The 21,590-nt window shown below is 39.4% G+C and overlaps 1 protein-coding gene across 3 annotated transcripts in view; it reads right to left on the bottom strand.

Moving 5' to 3' along the window:
• Window positions 1–21,590, bottom strand: part of MTUS2 (microtubule associated scaffold protein 2) — a 404,860-nt gene that overhangs the window by 375,659 nt on the left and 7,611 nt on the right. For all 3 annotated transcript variants that reach the window (XM_063103095.1, XM_063103094.1, XM_063103093.1), the window contains exon 2: window positions 20,764–21,004. In XM_063103095.1, coding sequence (XP_062959165.1) covers window positions 20,764–21,004 — 241 coding nt within the window. The remainder of the gene's footprint in view (window positions 1–20,763; window positions 21,005–21,590) is intronic.

The following is a 21,590-nucleotide window of genomic DNA, read 5'->3' on the forward strand; positions in this document are numbered from 1 at the left end:
CTTTAAGCTATACTACAAAGCTATAATAACCAAAACAGTATGGTACTGGCATAAAAACAGACACACTGACCAATGGAATAGAATAGAGAATCCAGAAATCAACCCACACACTTACTGCCATCTGATCTTTGACAAAGGCACCAAGCCTATTCACTGGGGAAGGGACTGCCTCTTCAGCAAGTGGTGCTGGGATAACTGGATATCGATATGCAGGAGAATGAAACTAGATCCATACCTCTCACCGTATACTAAAATCAACTCAAAATGGATTAAGGATTTAAATATACACCCTGAGACAATAAAACTTCTTAAAGAAAACATAGGGGAAACACTTCAGGAAATAGGACTGGGCACAGACTTCATGAATACGACCCCAAAAGCACGGGCAACCAAAGGAAAAATAAACAAATGGGATTATATCAAACTAAAAAGCTTCTGCACAGCAAAAGAAACAATTAAAAGAGTTAAAAGACAACCAACAGAGTGGGAGAAAATATTTGCAAAATATACATCTGACAAAGGATTAATATCCAGAATATATAAGGAACTCAAACAACTTTACAAGAAGAAAACAAGCAACCCAATTAAAAAATGGGCAAAAGAGCTAAGTAGGCATTTCTCTAAGGAAGATATCCAAATGGCCAACAGACATATGAAAAAATGCTCAACATCACTCAGCATCCGGGAAATGCAAATCAAAACCACATTGAGATACCATCTAACCCCAGTTAGGATGGCTAAAATCCAAAAGACTATGAACGATAAATGCTGGCGAGGCTGCGGAGAAAAAGGAACTCTCATACATTGTTGGTGGGACTGCAAAATGGTGCAGCCTCTATGGAAAATGGTATGGAGGTTCCTTAAACAATTGCAAATAGATCTACCATACGACCCAGCCATCCCACTGTTGGGAATATACCCAGAGGAATGGAAATCATCAAGTCGAAGGTATACCTGTTCCCCAATGTTCATCGCAGCACTCTTTACAATAGCCAAGAGTTGGAACCAGCCCAAATGCCCATCATCAGATGAGTGGATACGGAAAATGTGGTACATCTACACAATGGAATACTACTCAGCTATAAAAACGAATGAAATACTGCCATTTGCAACAACATGGATGGACCTTGAGAGAATTATATTAAGTGAAACAAGTCAGGCACAGAAAGAGAAATACCACATGTTCTCACTTATTGGTGGGAGTTAACAATTAATATATAAATTCACACACACACATACACACACACACACAGACACACACACACACAAACGGGGGGGGGGGAAGAAAATATAACAACCACAATTATTTGAAGTTGATACAACAAACAAACAGAAAGGACATTGTTGGGGGGGAGGGGGGGAGGGAGAAGGGAGGGAGGTTTTGGTGATGGGGAGCATTAATCAGCTACAATGTATATCGACAAAATAAAATTAATTAAAAAAAAAAGAAAAAAAATAAAGTAAAAGCCAACCTGGGTTTTAATATACCTCTTAAAAAAAAAAAAAAAAGAAAGTAAGCCAAAGACAGGACACCTATGTTAGCTGAACGCACAATGAAAATATACCCATTGACAATGTCCATTTCAATAGTATGTAGAAATGGGTACATTGAAATATGTATTAAGACAAACACCGGAACAAATTGAATGGTTCTTTTGCAGTCTCCAAGATAAGACCCAAGGTCGTCATATCATTAAAACACCAAAGGAACTGTAATTTGGCCATGTTCTCTTTTACAATCTCAGTAATTCACAAGTTTGTCTTATGTGGGTGTTTTCCCATCTGATTTAATCTTCCCTAGTAGATGCTATCGTTCTCATGAAATTAAGTAAAACAGTGGTAAAAATAGTAAAGTAGCACTTAGGTGATGTCAGTAAATTGTTCTCATTCTTAACACGGAAATCAACACTTTGCCCACTCTGTTTCTCATCTATTGTCCCCTGCTACAGTTTGAATGCCACCCCCCACCCCAAACTCACTGAAACTTAATCCCCAATGTGGCAGTGTTTAGAGGTGGGGCCTTTGAGAGGCGATTATATCGTGAGGGCTCTGCCCTCATAAATGGATTAACCCATTCATGGATTAACAAGTTAATGGATAAATGGGTTATCAGGGGATTGGCACCGGTGGCTTTATAAGGAGACCAAGTGGGCACGTTAACACAGATGCTCGCCCTCTTGCCATGTGATATCTCACACTGCCTCATGACCCTACAAATGCCCACCAGGAAGAAGGGCCCTCACCAGACGGGCTTCCTCAACGCTGGACTTCCCAGCCTTCAAAACTGTGACAAATAAATTTGGTTTCTTTATAAATTACCCAGTTCCAGTTCTCTACTGTTATAAGCAACAGAAAATAGACTAATGCATGAGCCTCCTTTGTCTTAGAAGAATCAATGTCCCACTTATGTTACAAGATTCACCCTTGTGCATGTGATACTGTGGAGGACTGTGTCTGACCATCATCACTACCGTGCCCTTCACCAGTTCTCTCCATGGGCCACTTTCTCTCATATTTCGAATTAGTCCCAATCTCTCCCACCACACTCTAAAAACCAAACTGAAACTCAGCCCTGCTTCCCCCTCCAGCCAGCACCCGCAGCTCTGTCTCCAGCTCATTTTAGAAACAGCAGTCTGCTCTCAGCACTGCCACCACCTCACTCTTCATTCACTTCTCATCCTACTCATTTGTGACTTCTACCCCCACAGTTTACTAAAATTGCTCATTCAAAACTAGGTCACCAACTGCTTCCTAATTTACAATCCCAGTAGCACCTTTGCATTTTTACTTGTCCTCTCTTCTGTGAGACAGTTTTGGCCATTTTCTACTCTGGAAACTCCCTCTTCCTCAGGCTCGTATGCTATGTTTTCCTGGTATCTCCCCACTCCACCCTCCAGTGTTCTGTCTCTTGCTTGCTTCTCTCTTCATTACCCCTTAAATGCAGGTGTAAAGTTCCCTTCTTGACCTCCCCCTTACTCTACCCCCCTCCCCCAATCTGCTTAATCTGTCTCACAGCTTCAATTCACATCTACCGGGTCACAGTGATGACCCTACATTTGTATCTTTGTGTTACACTTCTCACTGTGTAATGGAAGATGGAAAAAAAAGATTACTCAAAGCAACATGAATGCAATGAAAAGCCTGAAGGGACTGCACCTCAGCAACTCCTCTGTTAGAAGGAGAAACTGGGTGCAGCCCCAATTCAAAGTTAGCTTCTCTTTATTGTTGAAAAGACAAGGAAGTTTCACAAGAAAAAGTAGTTGATTCAATCATTTCAAAAGGACACAGAGACATGGGCAGTGTGACAAAAGTTATCTATGGCTAAGTATAGCTTAAATTATGAAAACTAGTAACATCAGTAAAATTAACAACATGACATTCCAAAGTACAATTTTTGAAAGCTAAGTTGGTCAAACTGCAATCATTATCTAAAATATAACCTCTCCTCAAATGATTTAAGCAAAAGTTACATTCTTATGATTAAATCTAAGTATAATTGTCTCTAAAGTTTCCACCAACAGACAGATTGTTCTTAGCAAACGTTTTTCATATGTTTCCCTTCAGCAATTCTTAAAATCTCTTAACAGGATCAGCATGACACCTACCTGTTAGCTCTAAAATCATTAAAATATATAATCCCAGACCTAAGCACTGATTAGAGTTGATTAGATGGGCTGCTGCCACGCTACCTGTGGGCTTTTGCTCCCTGGCTGGAGACTGCTACCTCATACATGCGTTACTTAAAAACTCTATTCTAAAAATCAAATGAGAATCAAGATTTCTAACCCCCTACATCTTTGCCTCAGACTTCTCTCTAGTCCTAATTTCTGCCTTTTGGGAACTTCTACCTCAGCATCCCTTAGGAATCTCAAATACTGCATGTGTCAACTAACTAACTGTCCACAACCACCCTCAATTCTACAAAACATCCCCAAGTGTTCCCTACTGAGTAATCTGGTCCCTATAAGGAATTCTAACCACCCAAATTGATGACCTCTCTCTTTGACAGGTAAATATACTACCTCTACCCTTTCTCAGCCTGGTAAACTCCTATTTATCCCTCAAAATACAGCACAACTCACCTCACCTCATTTAGAAAATCTTTCCAGAGCCACTCTCTACCCACGCTGTATTGGGCATCCCTCCACAAGCACATTCTACACACATCTCTACCAAGTACTTATCTCTTCACCTTGTAATTACTGATTTATCTCTTTGTCTCCCTGCAAAGTCATGGACTGCATATTTAATCGGTGCATCTTGAAAACATGGACCACCACCCGGCCCCATTAGGTCCTCATAAAACCTGTGAATGAATACTACATTGAATAAAGGAATAAAAGAATGAATCTGATCATTTCAAAGGTTGGTGATCCTCTAAAGCAGTGGTCATTCAGCAAACTACAGCTCACAGACTAGCCACTTGTGTCTGTAAAAGGAGTTTTACCAGAACACAGCTGTGCTCATTCATTGACAAATTGTCTGTGGCTGCTTTTGTACCACAATAGCAGAGTTGAGTAGTTGCAACAGAAACTGTAAAGCTTAAAATATTTACTATCCATACTTTTATTTGCCCATCCTTCCTCCAAAACATCACAGGATAATCACTTCTTGATAATGATTTTTAAAAGCACAGTAACTACTACTGCTGTGCTGCTATTATTAACATTTATTCAACAGATATCGATGTTTTAAATCCCTTTCTTCTCATAGACTATACATTGCAGTAGGGCAAGAAATAATAAATGTATAATAGCAAAATAAGATAATCACAGACCACGATAAGGACAGTAAAGGATACAAACAGGATAATGTGTTACAAAGTATCCAGTTGAGAAGGGGTCATTGTAGAGAGGTTGATCAGGATAGCCTATCTCCCCAAGGCATAGACATTTATGATGAATCCTAAAGGAGGAGACAGAGACAGCCTTGGGGAGTGCTGTAAGAGGAAGTACATTCTAGAAGGCATGGTGAATACGAAGGCCCTTATGTCAGAAAGAGCTTGGCATACTTGAACAGCCAAATGAAGGCCACTATGGGTTATAAGCGGTAAGAAGAGGGAAAGAGGTGCAGATAGGCTTTAAGGAGAAAGCAGGAGTAGACCTGGCCTTGAGGCCTTGGAGGTCAGGTGAGGCGGTTTGATTTGTTGATACATTCTGAATGCCAGGCACTGCACTAAGCTTCCAGTCAATCCTCTCAACAGTTGAATGTTTCAGGTTCTGTTATTATACTCATTTTAAAGATGAAGAGACTGAGTCTCAGAGGGGTGTAGATTGAGGAACTAGTAAGTAGAGAATATGGGATGAGCCTCAGAGCACCAGGATTGGCGAATGAATGACACAGCCTTTCCATGTGCTCCTCCTGACTTCTAGTGTGCACCCTCAACATAAAAAGTACGGTGATCACAAAGCAATATGTGGCATTACAAAAATCTGGAAAATACAAAAAGAGTCAAAACATTATTATCTCAGCCTTACACCACTATAGCAGTTTCCTCACTGGCCTCCCTACTCTTACTTATCCGTATTGCTGCTCATAACTATTTCTTCAAAATATGCAATTCTGTCAATCCTCTACTTAAAAATATAAGCGTTTCCAATTCTCTACCCAAAACAAAAACAAACATCAAAAAACCTCCAAACTTAGCCTGGCACTGAAATCCATTTGCAATCTGGCCCCAACCTACCCATCTAGCTTTGTTTCCAGGGACACCCAACCCACCAACCCTACACCCACCCATAAAACTGGTTCCTGTTTCCTAAAGAAGCCAAAAACTTCCCCAACTCTGCCATGTTCTTCCTGCATAAACTTTGCTGTTTCACTTTGTCCATCCAATGAATTCTTCCAGGCCCAGCTCGCAAGTCACCCTTCTATGAGGCCCTTCTCATACTCTCCAATACAGGACAAGCTTCCCCTAACATTCTCCCCACTCTAATAACACCTTCGCACAACACATCCCAGTGCTTTCACAGAGCCAACGCTAGCAGCAGGTTTACTCAATGAATCCAAGCATCCCCAGATCTCATTCTTTCTATCACTGAGCTCTGCTAGAATGTGATGAGGCAGAAAAGGCCCTGCTACTGTTGGGGGGTTACCCATACGATTTCATACACATCCTTCAGAGCCACTTAAGTTAACTGAAAATTGCAAGTAGTCTTTTAATGCAAATCAGAAGATTCAGGATTATTCCATGCTTTGGTACCAGAAAGGCAAAAGCCATAGGGAAAAATAACATCATAATTTTAGAATTCTTATACCAGAAATATTGAGCAGATGCTTACACGTTGCCATATTTCTCACATTTATCACGGCCATTCAGACTGTGCCTGTATATATTGCTCTAATCAAGTTTACTTGCTCTTCAAGATATGATTAAAAAAATTCATTGTCTACATTTCAAAACTTGGGAGGATTCACGTTACTGTTTTTTAAAAATTATCAAAGAGGAAAGTTTACATAGTGTGTCAAACTCCAAGATAAGATTTATTTTAATCAGCAGAATTCATAACAAAACTGTATGCAAGTTGAGAAAAATTCTTTTAAACTTTTCTTATCTGATTGAATTTCTCTGCTTATTTATAGAAGGCAGTGCTCTCATCTATTTCTTTAAAAATGTCTATTTTGATGCTTCAACTGCTCCTATCCAAAAATATTACAGTTATCTCAGGTTGCATTGTCTGACACAAAAACATCATGCTTTCAGTAACACTGGGTATATTTATTTTAGGTGCATTTACCATATGCACAAATTACATCCTGACATTCTGCACATTGTATCAGTTAACATTTTTTAGGTAATGTTTTAAGCCATTAGAGATGTTTTTCTCAAGAAAGAACATGAAATATATATAAATCTACTAAAAAGGCAGTGCAGAAAACCACTGCCTTTTTACTCCTCACAAGTGAGTAATCTAACAACAAATTATCTTTATATGTGATCTTAGGTTTCACTAAAACAGATTTTATGCCCACGTAAAAGGAGGTAGCCGTACTGCTGTACTTTCAGAAAACAGTATCTTGAGCTTCACACCCATGCCTGATGACAGTAAAACCTCATAGTTTTAAGCATGACTGTGAGGTCAAAAAGCCCTAGATTAAAAAACACACAAATGATGTAAGCAATGAAGTGCTTAGACTTCATTTATCCTTCAGACAATATAGTCATATCAAGATCTATAAGACTTAAGGGTCTTAGGAAATATTAATTTATGACATGAAAACTCTAGGAGACTCTTCATTGTGAGATAGCATGTATTTACTACACTCCCGGTTCTTTTAGGCCACTTTAAGGCCACAGCACACCTAGTGGTACCTGCAGAACCAACACAGGAGTGGAAACATCAAGAATTCTTCCCAACATCTAAGTCACAACTTAGTGGCATATTAGAGACCTAAGAGGTTTCCAACCTGATAACTAAAGAAATGTATGGATGTAATTTACATATCAAACCAGGTCTTAGAATTCAGAATAAAGGAAATCACTTAGGGTTGGAAATATGTAAATGCTAAATCACAGAGTATAGCATTAAGGGCTATTCCTATCTCCAGTTCTCATTTGCCAATATGATGACGCTCAGAGCTTTGAGTGACCATGTAAAATAAAGATATGAGAATAATCAAAGTAAGAGCTATAGGGAATCCTAACCTGTTGAAAATGTTGTACCAGTTAAACACATAAATACAACCATATAGAAATACATTTAAAGGTACTCTTAAAACAATAAAACAAAACAAAATAACCACTAAATAGTCTGGAAGTAAAAGCGTAAACACAAAAGGGAAAGTTTTTATTAGATACGACAAACAACCTTATGATGATGACAACCTTTGGTGAATATGTAAGAGAAGTTCTTCCCATGAAGAATGAACAGACATGGAAATTGCTGTGAACAGTTAGAAAAAACAAACAAAATATATAAAACTAATGTTTTCAGAAACTGTACAATAGCCAGTGCAGTGCTATGATCTTCAGAGGAGGAAAACAAACAAGGTGAGCCCTATCATTGCCAGTTTTCAGGCTACAGGACAGGAAGGAGAAACTCAAACAAAGGTTGTCCATCACGGTAAGTTGAAGATACAGAGATCAAAGTTTAGGCAGATGAAGACAGCTAGAATGTGTGGAGCAGAGAGGAGGCAGATGTGCAGAAAAAATTATCCAGAAATCTGCATGAGAATCCTCTTAAGCCTTTAGATGAATACCAATCTGTGCACAAAAACATTAGAAACACCACAAGACTAAGTGAGAACAAATTCTGAGGAAACAATCACTAAACATAAGAAAAACAATTCTCAGAACTCACATAAGCTGGGAATTCTTTAACTTCCCTATAGCCTAAATGAGGAGACCTTGTTGAATACACAGGTATTCAACAAAGACTCTGGAAATTATCTCTAGAATAAAGGTTATCTTATAATACTCTAAAAGAACTTAAAATAAGCTTTAAAAGGATCAAACTAATCATTAAGTAACTAAACTGCCTGCCAGAATAAGTTCAATTTTCTTTAAGGAAACAGAACAAAATGCAGCACCAAACAAGGTAAAATTCACAATGTCCAGTATCCAATAAAAATTACTAGAAATAAAAAGAAACAAAAGAACGTGACTCATAAAAAGAGAAAAACCTATCAATAGAAACAGACTAAAGAATGACAGAGATGATGGGATAACAGAAAAGGATTTTTAAAGTTATGATAAACAGAATCAAAGATGTAGACCTAAACCTAAGCATTATTAGGAGAGAAGCAAACTATATACTTTAAAAACACAGTTGTAATGTCTAAAGTGGACATATACAATATCTGGAATGAAAAGATGGACTGGATGAAATTAGGGTTAGATTAGAGGCTGAAGAAGAAAAGATCAGTGAACTTGAAGACACAGTAACAGAAACCATAAACAAAAAAGCATGGAGAAAAAATGACTGAAAATAAATTAACAGAGCCTTAGTGACTTATAAAGGTAACATATATGCTGACAATAAAAATAGAAAAAGTATTTGAAAAAATAATATCAAAAATGTCCACATTTGATATTAACTATAAATCCACATATCAAAGAAACATAATGAGCACCAAACAGAATAAATGTGGAATATACTATAAAGCATATGTACTTCTCAGGGCCTGGTCTTCCAAAGCCTTGCAGGTTCAAATATTGACCTTGCGGATGATTGGAAATTTTCCTCAGGCTATCAAGTCTCTGGTGTAAGATAAAGATTTGTGGCACAGCAAGGTTGCTGGCTCAAGGACAGACTAGTTACTGATTGTTATGCAAAGATACTGAGAAATTGCTGTAAGATCACTTAATTGCCTTACTGGAATGTCGTCTGGCTTGTTTCATTTAAAGTTACCAGCCTATATGGTTAAACTATAATCCCACCTATGTTCTCTTCCTGTAACTTCCTGGTCTGGAAAATAAATGCAGGAAGAGAACACCAATTCAGGGTTAATTTCCGGAGGAAGGGATGCCCCTCGATAGAGCATTCCCAAGGGAGATTAACCACTTCAGGGCCTCTCACTGCTCAGAAGAGACGGGCTTTGAGTAACCCTTTGCATCTCTGACACCCAGGGGAAGTAGGGTGACAAATCTGTGTGGGCGAAGCAACACAAAGCAACAAATAAACATAAAGAACACCAACCCAAAGTACATGACAATCAAATTGTTGAAAACCAGTGATAAGAAGAACATCTTAAAAACACAGACAAAGAAATACAGCAATAATTAAAAAAAAAAAGAATGTGTCAAAAAACCCAAAAGAGAAATATGACAGACATCTTATCAGAAACTATGCAAGCCAAAGGACAATGGAATGAAATCCTCAAAGTGTTGGGAAAAAACTATCAACTTAGATTTCTACACTTAGTGAAAATATTTTTTAGATGAAGGTAAAATAAAAACTTTTATAGACTTAAAAATAATGAAATAGTTCAATGCTAGAATCCTGTACATCAAGAAATGTTAAAGAAAGCTCTTCAAGCAGACGAAGAATGATACCAGATATGAATCAAAAAATAGAATGAAGAGAAACACAAACAGTAAAATATGCAGGTAAAAATAAAAAATATTTTTTCACATTTTAAAATCTCATGAAATATAATGAGCCTGTTTGTATAGTGGTGAATTCAATAAGAAGACATCAAAATCCCAAATGAGTTTATGCATCTAATAACAGGCCTTTAAAATGTGAAGCAAAAACTGATATAACTGAAAGAATTTTTAAAATCCACATTTAAATTTATAAATTTTACCAATCCTCTCTAAGTAATTTATAGAACAAGTTAAAAAAAATAATAAAGACATGGAGGACTTGAACAATACTACCAACATGAAATCATGCAGTATCTATCCTTCTGTGACTGGCTTATTTTACTCAACATGATGTTTTCAAAGTTCATCCATGTTGCAGCATGTGTCAGAATTTCCTTCCTTTTTAAGGCTGAATAATATTCCATTGTATGTATATACCACATTTTGTTTATTCATAGATATTTAGTATCTTCCTCTTCTTGACTACAGTTAACAATGCTTCTATGAATACATAGGGATTATTTAAATGCACAAAATCTCTACATTACACTTACATAGTAAATCCTACTGACAGAAATTTGAAAAGTCCTAAATAAATTGAGAGTTATATTATGTTCATGGATTGGAAATCTTAATGTTGAATTAATTCATAAATCCAATGATATCCAAATCAAAATCACAGCAAGTATAATTTTAAAACTTAACAAGCTGATTCTAAAATATGTATGAAAATTCAGATGATCTAGAATAGCCAATTTTCAAAAAGAAAAACACGCTGCAGGATTTATATTCCCTGATTTACTACAGATTTATAGTATTCAAAAGAGTGTGGCGTTGGCATAAAGAGAGACATGTAGATCAATGGAACAGCATAGAGTCAGCTGATTTTTACAGAAAAAGGACAGTATTTTCAAGAAATGGTGTTGAAACAATTGAGCAGTTATATGCAAAAAATAAGAGAGAGAGAGAGAGAGATCATTAATCCATACCTCACACTACAACAAAAATTAACTCAAAATGGACCATATGCCTAAACATAAAACTATGAAACTTCTGTAAAATACAGAACAAAAATCTTTAGACCTTGAGTTGAACAAAGTTTCTTAGGAAACAAAAAATCACACATCATAAATAAAACATTTTATAAGCTGGAATTTATCAAAATTAAAAGTGCACTCTTTGAAAGACACTGTTAAGAAATGAAAAGTCAAGACAAACTATATGGAAATATTTTCAAGATATATCTACATGAAAACTTGTATTCAGAATACATAAAGACCTCTTTCAGCTGAATAATAAGAAAAACAACCAGATTTTTAAAATAGTCACAGGAATTGAACACACATTTCACCAAAGAAGAAATATGAATACAAAGAAACACATAATAAGATATCCAACTTCGTTAGTCATTAGAGAAATGCAAATTAAAACTATAATGAGATATCACTGCACGCTAACTAGAATGGCTAATATTAAAAAGACTAACAAAACTAGGTAATTGCCCAACAGAAATGAAACCATATGTCCACAAAAAGACCTGTATGTGAACATTCATAGCACCTTCATTTGTTATAGCCAAAAACTGAAAATAACCCAGAAGTCCCTCAGCAGGTGAATGGATAATCTAATTGTGGTATATCCATCCATACGATACTCAGCAATAAAAGGAATGAGCTGCAGGTACAGGTAGCAACATGGGGGGATATCAAAAACATTACACCGAGTTGTAGATGCCAGATATGGGAAGAGGACACTCTGTGTGATTCCATTTATATGAAAGTCTAGAAAACACAGTCTGCAGTGATAGAAGATCAGTATTTGTCTGGGGTGGGACAATGGGAGGGGGGATTGCCTGGTAAAGAGCAAAAGGGTAACTTGGGGGATTATGGAAAGTTTCTGTACCTTCATCATGGGTACAAAGGTATATACATTTGTCTAGGTTTGGTTTTGATTTGCAAACCTTCCAAAACTGGATTCTACCTACTTGCCCAAAGGAAAGAGTGAATTGGGCCCTCCAGTTGCAGCTGAATGGCAAGGCTCTGTCATTCTGCTGATTACTAACATAACTTAATAACCACACAGATTTCCTTTTGGATACTACTCTGAATGACTAGGTTTGTGATCATATGAATGTTACTTGGTCAACCTGACCCTCATCTATAAAACAACTTCCCTATCTGTGAAACATAGAGTAAAAAAACAAACAAAAACACTATCTCATAGGGTTGTTTTCAGATTACATAATATATTGTTTTATATAATAATCACTCTGCATGGTTACAACGAATTATCACCTTCATCATTATCACACTTAAGTTGTCAAAATGATTCTGTATACAGGCTCAGCCTTAAAACAAGTCATTACTTTCACTAAGGCATGTCAGAGCAACTTCTCCCCACACCCTGGAAATAGGCATTTTTCATTGTTTGGGACAACAGTTTACCTAACTTTTATTTATCCTCTGAAATTCTGTGGCAGTAAGCCATTGAGATTCTTTGTTCATTTTTGCCTAGGTCATTTTTATTTTCCTTCCTTATCGAGGCTTTTCTTTTCCAGCTGTTTTGATTTCCTAAAAGCTGAGCAAATAGACCTGGAGAAATGACTGCAGGTTATATTTTGCATATGAACAGCAATAACATAAAAGTATTAATTTACCTGAAAAATTAATAGGGTTTTTTTGTGATCCATTTGAATATAGCTGACAGTTCTGTGTCTGTTTGGATCACAGTCTATAGAGGCATTTTTCAAGGAAATTCTGCACATTAGCACAAGCATCCCAAATTACCACAAGCATTTCTCAGCAATCCTGACCGTCTAACAGAATCATTCTCATTCCCCAAAATGAAAATGAGTGTATGAGCTCATAAAAGAACTATGAGTCTTGTCGGATCATTTTTGCTATTTGCTTCTTACATCCATACGCTCGAGTTGCTACACGGGCGTATCAACTTCCTTTTTCCTGGCTAATGAGGCTTTTGACCCCATTGCTCCACTTAAATTGCTCTTAAAAAGATAATCAGTGCCTTCCATGCTGCCAAGTTCACTGATCCTTTCTCTGCCCTTGAACTACACAGTTCCTCAGTGGTGTTCAAAATTATTGACCACTCCTTGCATCTTTTAGGTACTTTTTCTCATGGATCCAGGGTACCACACTCTTCTGGTTTTCTACCTTCTACATTGGCTGCTGCTTCCCAGTCTTCTCTGCTAGATCTCTAAATGTTAAAATGTTGTAGGAGCCACACTGGGATGCCTTCCCTTCTCCAGCTGTGCTCCCCTAATATTAGATAGCATCTGGTGAGCCTCAAATTTCAATCTCCAGCCCCAACCCCTCCTAGAACCTCTGACTCATATATCTAACTACCTCTGTGAAAGGACCAATAGAATTTCCAAAACAGAACTATTTGCATTTCCTCCCAGGCCTAATCTCTCCTTCACTCCCCTGGTGACTCAACCTACATTAATCAATGGCATCACCATCCATCCAGTTGCTCAAGCCAAAATCCTAGAAGTCACATTGATTCCTCTCTTTCCACATCGCCCACCCTCAACATCCAATCCTATTGGTTCTACCTCCAAAATATATCCCAGCAATTCCATCCCCCTCTTTCTCTACCCAACCAGTTGTCAGTATCCCTCACCTGCACTCTAACAGCTCCTTGCTGGTCTCCCTGCTTCCACTCTTAACTCTTCTATTCTGCAGACAACCCAGGATGGTCATTATAAAACAAATCAGATGAAGTTTAAAACTTTCAGGCTTCTCATCAAACTTAACTTAAAATCCAAACTCCACTTACTCCAGCCAATCCAGGCTCAGTCCTATCTCAGGGCTTTTGTATGTGATGTTTCCTCTGCCTGGAACATACTTCTTGTGTAAACAGCTAGACAGGAAGACCTCACCTTATGAGAAGATGAGAGAAAGTCCAAAAGGAAACAACATGCCTTTTACCCAAAGATTTTCAACATATGAGTCAGAAAGTCCAGAGCTCCCCAGTCCTTGATCTGAGGGAACACAGGACATGGGTGGAACCAGAGCAGAAGGTCTGGTGGTTACTCCAGTCCAGTGGTGGTGAGGTTGGGTACGGGGAAGGGAAGATGGAAGATGCTGATGGCGTGCCTGGGGTGGGTGTCAGCGGAAATTGGGAGCATTTCTGGAAGATATTTGAGAATCAGGGAGAAAAAGAGCGGCTCCAAAAAAGTTGTAGGATATGAGAGATGAGGAGAGAAAAGGGAATGAGATGTTGAGAGTTGTTAGGAATTGAATCAGTTGCTTTATTAAGAAACAGTGAGTGTTATTATTCTCTTGGTAGCTGAAAAGAGCTTCTTAAAAAGATTGTGCTGAGAGACTCGTCCATCTGGGGCCCAGGAGCTGCTTAAGGGAGAGACCCAGTCTCTGCACCTCATTTTGAACCATTAAATGTTATGGTAATGAGAGTATATAAGAGAAAAGGAAAGAAACAGAGAAAGAAAACTTTTGGGGGTTTCCTGGGGACCCAGGCCCCTGAGCTGGGGACTAGTAAGTGTGTGCAGGTGGGGAGTGGAGATTTTGATCTTCACTCACCTTCTCATGAGGCAGTTCTTCCTGTCTAGCTATTTGCATGAGTTCATGCAGGAAGGCACAATCTGGAAGGAACTCTTGCTACTTCCACTTAGGGCCTGAGAGGGTGTGTGTGAGGCACAGGCTCTCATTTCAACCTATGCTTCTCTCCAGACAAATAAATTTGGCAGCTGTAGGGCTGCCTGCATTTTAGACAGCCCTGACACCCAACCTCACAGACTGCTTTTTCTAAAGGTGTGTTTGCTTATTCAGCCCTGCCTCCCTGCTGTTCTGCAGTGAGAACCAGGGCCACGCACGCTCTGGTCTCCTGCCCAGCTACCCTGCCCCATAGCTCCAACCCAGGATTCCCAGCCTGGCCCAGGCTGAGCCCCTGCTCTGTCCCGTCCTGAGACCTGCAGCTGAAGGCATCCTCTGCAGGTGTTTTCTGCATTTGACGGCCCTTCCTCCATTACTATGGTTTAGATACACAGATGTTTCTAGATTTGTTAGACTGTTTACATAGTTCTATTGTTTTAGGGGGAGACTTCTGAGAAAAGATAATGGCCAAGACTTCTTAATTCCACTATCTGAAAATCATCTTAAGGAGAAAACTAGGGATCTTAAAAAGAGATAAGAGAACAGTCCTGAAGACTCCCTTAATGGTTCATCAGTAAATTCTTTGCTAAGCATCTCAGCCAAAGGACTCAGTTTGTGGAGATGATATTTGGCATAAGAGTGATGGCTCCACAGCAACAATCCTGCCAGCTTTCCAGAGGCACATAAACTTCAGACTCCCTAAAGCTCTAAGTCCCCACAATACCCTCAGGGCCTCCTGGCACCAGTACACCAGCACAGTCCTTATGTGGAGACAGCTAAATTCTGGTAAGCAAAATACAAGCCTAAAATCCCAAATCTGCAATTCAGAAATTCAAAAATCTATGAAACTGACAGGTTTTTATAACTCATTTGATGGCAATATCTGACTTGAACCAACATGAATATTTGTATTTTTATTTATCCTGTTTAGTGTGAATATTCATGCAATTTGCTGTGTAAGTGTTAATACGGTTAAGGCGTGTTGTTAGAGAGTTATATAAGTTAAATTCAAGATTTTTGAATTTCTGAATTGCAGATTTGGGATTTTAGACTTGTATTTATTTACCAATTATACTTTCTTATTTTAAAATTGATTCTTCATGCCCTTCCATCATCAATCTATCAAGTCTTGATGCTTTTCTTAGTGACTGGACTGAGTACTTAAAAACACAGGGGGCTGGCTCCGTGGCTCACTCTGGAGAGTGCGGTGCTGATAGCGCCAAGGCCGCAGGTTCGGATCCTATATAGGGATGGCCGGTGCACTCACTGGCTGAGCGTGGTGCAGACAACACCGTGCCGAGGGTTGCAAGCCCCTTACCGGTCAAAAATAAAAATAAAAATAAATAAATAAATAAATAAAATTTAAAAAAAAAAAAAAAACACAGGGAAGTTAGTATTAACTCAACCAAATCTGTCCACATTCACTTTTGTGATTCGGCCTACACGTAGTAAATATACAATAAATGATTATAGAACAAATGAATGAGTTTTCCTTTTTTTCCACAACTTCCTGAATTCTTGGGTGAACCTCACTCTCCTCTGCTGGAAGATTTCTTAGAGTAAAGGAACGAAATGAGAGAGGCCTCAAAAAAATGTTCCACAGGAAGGCATGACAGGAAATGAGCAGTCGGACCGCTTCCACATGGAATCTTAGCCGCTTGGTTTTTCTTTTTCTTTGTTCCTCCAGAAAGATGGTATGCAGATATTTCCCTTCATTTCCTGGGAGTTTGAAAGGTAAGTCCTCCTAAGCTCTCAAGTTAAGGGAAACTATTCATAGTTTTTGGTGGATAATGACTTAGGCTCAGCACTGAGTGGACCATGTAAACTCTATTGTGAAATAAAAAGAAAATCGTGTTTAAGGAGAAGGGGAATATCACTGAAGAAAACATGAAGAAAAATGCAGGATTCCTGCAGAAAGAAAAGCAGTGAATGAGCGGGGTGCACTGCCAGAGCAGGTGCTGGAAGCTTCGGAGACTCTAGCAAAATTGTCCAAGATCGGGGAAGACTGCTGCCTGGGACCAGCCAGGAGCCAGACAAGCAGAAGCCGGCCCCCGGCTTGGCCCCAGTGCCAGGAGCCAGTGGGAGCTGAATCATCTGCCTGTAAAGCCCCCCAATCTCCAGAGTAAGAACCTCCCAACAGTGCTAAGGAGAGATCTGACATTTTCTGTGTCCTGTAGGAGTGACACCATCAGTGTCAACAGCTTTGCTAGGTCTCCAATGATCACCCATGAAAACATACATCGTTCTCTAAATTAAGACACCCAGAAGCCCAAGAAAAAGAGTTGGGTTCCTGAAGGCGTAGGGGAGGGGGAGCCCCTCATGTGTACTTCTAAGGACTGAAATGATGACAAAGGGACACCATTATCACAAATGTGTGACTACAAATAAGCTGGCCTCTGAAGGGCTCAATCTGCCACCTCTACTGGGTAGTGGTGTTTTTATGCAAGTGGTATATTTTCAAATCATTGGCTGTCACAAGACAAATCCCAACTAAGTTATCTTTAGGGTTTTGAACTTTCTCCACATTTTTTGCATAAAGTATAACTATTAACATTTGTCACATCATACTGTTCCAAAGGCACACAATTCAAGTTCACATCAGATTCACAACTTAACAATGAAGGTGAAGCAACAGCCATCCAGCAGGCAAGTGTCCTGGCTTTAATACCATCTACCTGCCATGACTAACACCATCATATCTCCTGTCAGGTTCTGTCCTCTGCACTCTGATTCCGCAGATCTGATGCTTAATCCTGCAGGATGACCAATGGCATTTCAACCTTCACCTGTCCTAACTAAGCTCTCACCTGCCCTCTTAGACCCGCTCTCCCCACCTCTCACCTGCCCTTGTAGAACCGCTCTCCCTACCTCTCACCTGCCCTTGTAGACCCACTCTCCCCACCTCTCACCTGCCCTTGTAGACATGCTTCTCTCCACACCTCTCACCTGCCCTTGTAGACATGCTTCTCTGCCCTCTCACCTGCCCTTGTAGACCCGCTCTCCCCACTTCTCACCTGCCCTTGTAGATCGGCTCTCCCCACCTCTCACCTGCCCTTGTAGACCCGCTCTCCCCACCTCTCACCTGCCCTTGTAGACATGCTCTCCCCACCTCTCACCTGCCCTTGTAGACATGCTTCTCTCCCCTCTCACCTGCCCTTGTAGACTTGCTTCTCTCCCCTCTCACCTGCCCTTGTAGACTTGCTTCTCTCCCCTCTCACCTGCCCTTGTAGATTTGCTTCTCTCCCCTCTCACCTGCCCTTGTAGATTTGCTTCTCTCCCCTCTCACCTGCCCTTGTAGACTTGCTTCTCTCCCCTCTCACCTGCCCTTGTAGACTTGCTTCTCTCCCCTCTCACCTGCCCTTGTAGACTTGCTTCTCTCCCCTATTACCTGCCCTTGTAGACTTGCTTCTCCCCACCTATCACCTGCTCTTGTAGACTTGCTTCTCTCCCCTCTCACCTGCCCTTGCACCCGATTCTCCCCACCTCTCTACACAGCGACTCTGTACTTCCAGTTGCTCAGGCCAAAACCATGGGGTCATCTGCCATTGCTCTGTTTCTCTCCCTGCCCACATCCAGTCAGGAACTCCTTTTAGTTCCACCTTCTCACTGTCTCTCATCACTGATGGTCCAACTACCCTCTCTCACCTAGATCACTGTATCACCTCCTGACTATTCTTCCTGCTTCAGCCTTCATCCCTTAGGGTCTGGTCTCAACATGGGAGTCAGACAGATCCATTTACACAAAAGATGAATCATGTCACTCCAGTTCCAAACCCTCCAATAGTTTTGTTTCTCACTTAGAGTAAGAGTCAAATATCTACACTGGCACTTAGGCCTTATGCAACCCCCAACCCACTCCCCAAACCAATCCGCTCTCTATTCTCATTCCATATACCCTCCCCACTACTTGCTCTGCTCCACCTCCCTGTCCTTCTTGCCACCTCAGGGCCTTTGCACTGGCTCCTCCCTCTGCCTGGAATGCTCTACCCCAGATATCCACGCGGCTCCCTCCCTCACTTCCTTTGGGGATTAGTTTAAAGGTCATCTTCTCAGGAGATCTTTTCTAATCACCCTATTTAAAGTTGTACTCACCCTCCTTTTTGTCTCAGACATTCTATTCACCTTCTCTAATGTTTCATTTTCTTCAATACTACTTATTTCTCCCAATAGACCATGTAATTTATTTACTTACTGTTTTAAAAAGTCTGACCTCCATTTTAAAATTTAAGTTCCATTGGAGAAAGGATTTTGTTTTCACTCCTTTAACCTGCACACCTAGAACAGTCTGACAGACCCTCAGTCCCACAGACACCACTGCTGAGTGAGGGACAGAATCACATAACTGACTTGTAAGAGCTCTCACAACCGCAGAAAGGTCTATCACAATATACATATATCATGGAAACCATCAAAAAAGAATGTTTTTTTATAAAAGTGCTTGCCAAAAGAAAAACAAAAAACATTAAGACCATCAATAATTAGCCGAGTGATGACAACTTATAAAGTAATATAATGGCAAACAAATGAAAAAAGTTCTCCTCAAATAATAATAAAAGAAATGCAGTAACAAAAACAACAGCAATAATGGTAATACTCAATACTGGCCAGAGCCAGTCTCAAACACTAGTCTGCAAACAAGTGTTACAAGTTTTCTAGAAAAGTACTTGGCTGCAAAAAATAAAGTTAGGATATGCTTTTATCCAATAATTAATTACATTTCCCATGATCTATCCCAAGAAAATAATATGAATAAAGACAAATAATTAAATACAAAAATGAAAATTGCAGCATTATTTAAAAGAATGTAAAATAAGCAGAACCCAATCGCCCCTAGTTGGAGAATGTGAAATGGTTAAATGGTTAAATAAATAGTTAAATGTGATATTTTTCCCCATGGCCACCCACTCTTCCCACTTCCTCAGAGAGGCTGTCCCTAGAGCACCTCTGTCCCATGCATATTACTCTTCTGGTTAAAATTTCTCAAAATATTATGTGCCTTGCTTTTGTAATATGTGTTAGACTTACAATTATATATTTTTGTGCTCCTTTTTTTAAATTATCTATTCCATCCATTAGACTGTAAGCTACATGAAGGCAAAAGCTCTCTGTGTTTTGTTCATGGTTTAGTCCTCAATTTACAACTTCTGGTATATAATAAGCATCCAAAATCTGTTGAATAAATGAATACATGAACAAAACAGAATATTATACGCCATCAAAATATTTCTGAAATATCTTAATGGCATAGGAAATGCCTACAATATGATATTAGTGGGAAAAAAAACTTATATTCAGTGTTATTTCAACTATTGAAAAATGCACAGAAAAAAATACACTGGGAGAAAATACTCCATAATATCTACAATAGCTAGGTGCTAAAAGTATTATTAGTTTCTTCTTCATATGTGTCTATATTCAAATTTTTTATGATGGGTATGTATTATTTCTATAGTAAAATAACATGTAAATCCTGAAGGAAACCACAAGAGCAGAGGGTGGGGGAAGAGAGCAAGGAAGTACAGGGGACAACAGCGATGACACCAGCCACTGCTACAAAGCAGGAGCAGAGGTCTGGGGAAGGTGACAGGGCCACTGTGCAGGCAAATATGTGGTATTCAAGACTTGTGAACAGAAGGAAGGAGTGAAGTGGCCAGTGCTATACCGTAGGAAGATCTCTCTGAAAAACGACCGCCTGTGGCCTGACCCAGCGCTGCACCTGTCTTGGCAAATGAAGTTGCATTTGGAACGCTCCCATTCATTCCCATACTGACTGTGGCTGCTCTCATGCCACATGGCTGAGTTGAGTGGTTATGACACAGACTCTTATGACCCCTAAACTCTAAAGTACTTACTATCTGGCCCTTGACAGAAAACGTCTGCTGAACCCTGATCTACAGGGAAAAACTACAAGAAGCCAGAAGGTGGTAACAAGGGCCACTATTATGAAGGTACATGGAGGATGACAGCTGCAGACAGATGAGTTCTTACAAATGTCTGTATCTCCTCTTAAAGACCGAGAGGCATTCATATCTTAGTGTTCTCCATGTTATATGATTACTATTTGAATGCACAGCAGGAAAAGGCAGCAGTTGCAGGGTGGGTTACCTGAAGGATCGGAACTGTAGAGACTGGCAGCTGCTGCTAGGGGTCCTGGTGGGTGGATGGCACTCGCTGAAGACCTCTGACTTGCAATCAGAATCCTGCTCTTTGCAGACGGTAAACGGGACATTGCTCCTAATCCCAGCTGGGGTTTAAGGAGCATGGCCGATCGATAGAAAGTTGGAGGGACTTCATAATGAGTATATGGAGGAGAACAAAATTCTTCTTTTCCAGAGTGGTCTGAAACCTATGACAAATGATCAAAAGCTTAATCAGAACCTCACATCATAGTATGAGCACTATACAGGGTCAGGAGAACAAGGCTCAAACAAGGACCACTCTGCACCACTGAGTTGCTTGGTGCTAGATCACTTACCTTCTCAGGGACCCAGTGTCTTCATCTCTAAGTCGATAATACAACTAGATGATCTCTCAGGTGTCTCCCAGTTCTAATATCCTATGAATCTATATTTCACTGAAAAAAAAGAACTTGCTCTATAAGAATTTTTAATTTCATTGTTAAAAAATCATTGGAATTTAAGTGAGTAGCCAATCTATAAATAAGGTCAACGAAGCAGAGAAAGAATGTAGCAAATGTCCATAAAATTCTGAAAGTTTCATTATGCCTATGGAGAAAAGGCACAATATTTATGATAACCTTGTATTACAAGAAGTAGAAAAACTTTATCAATTTATATTAAAGTGTTTACTAGGCTACTTAGGAAATAAAATATGCATTATTAATAAGGGATAAAAGTCTATTCGGAAAAATAGAGAAGTTAATGGAAAGTGTGTTTTCAGGCTTCTACTGTGCATTTACATAATTAAAAACC

Source organism: Cynocephalus volans, chromosome 7, assembly GCF_027409185.1.
Source record: "Cynocephalus volans isolate mCynVol1 chromosome 7, mCynVol1.pri, whole genome shotgun sequence".
Lineage (NCBI taxonomy): Eukaryota > Metazoa > Chordata > Mammalia > Dermoptera > Cynocephalidae > Cynocephalus > Cynocephalus volans.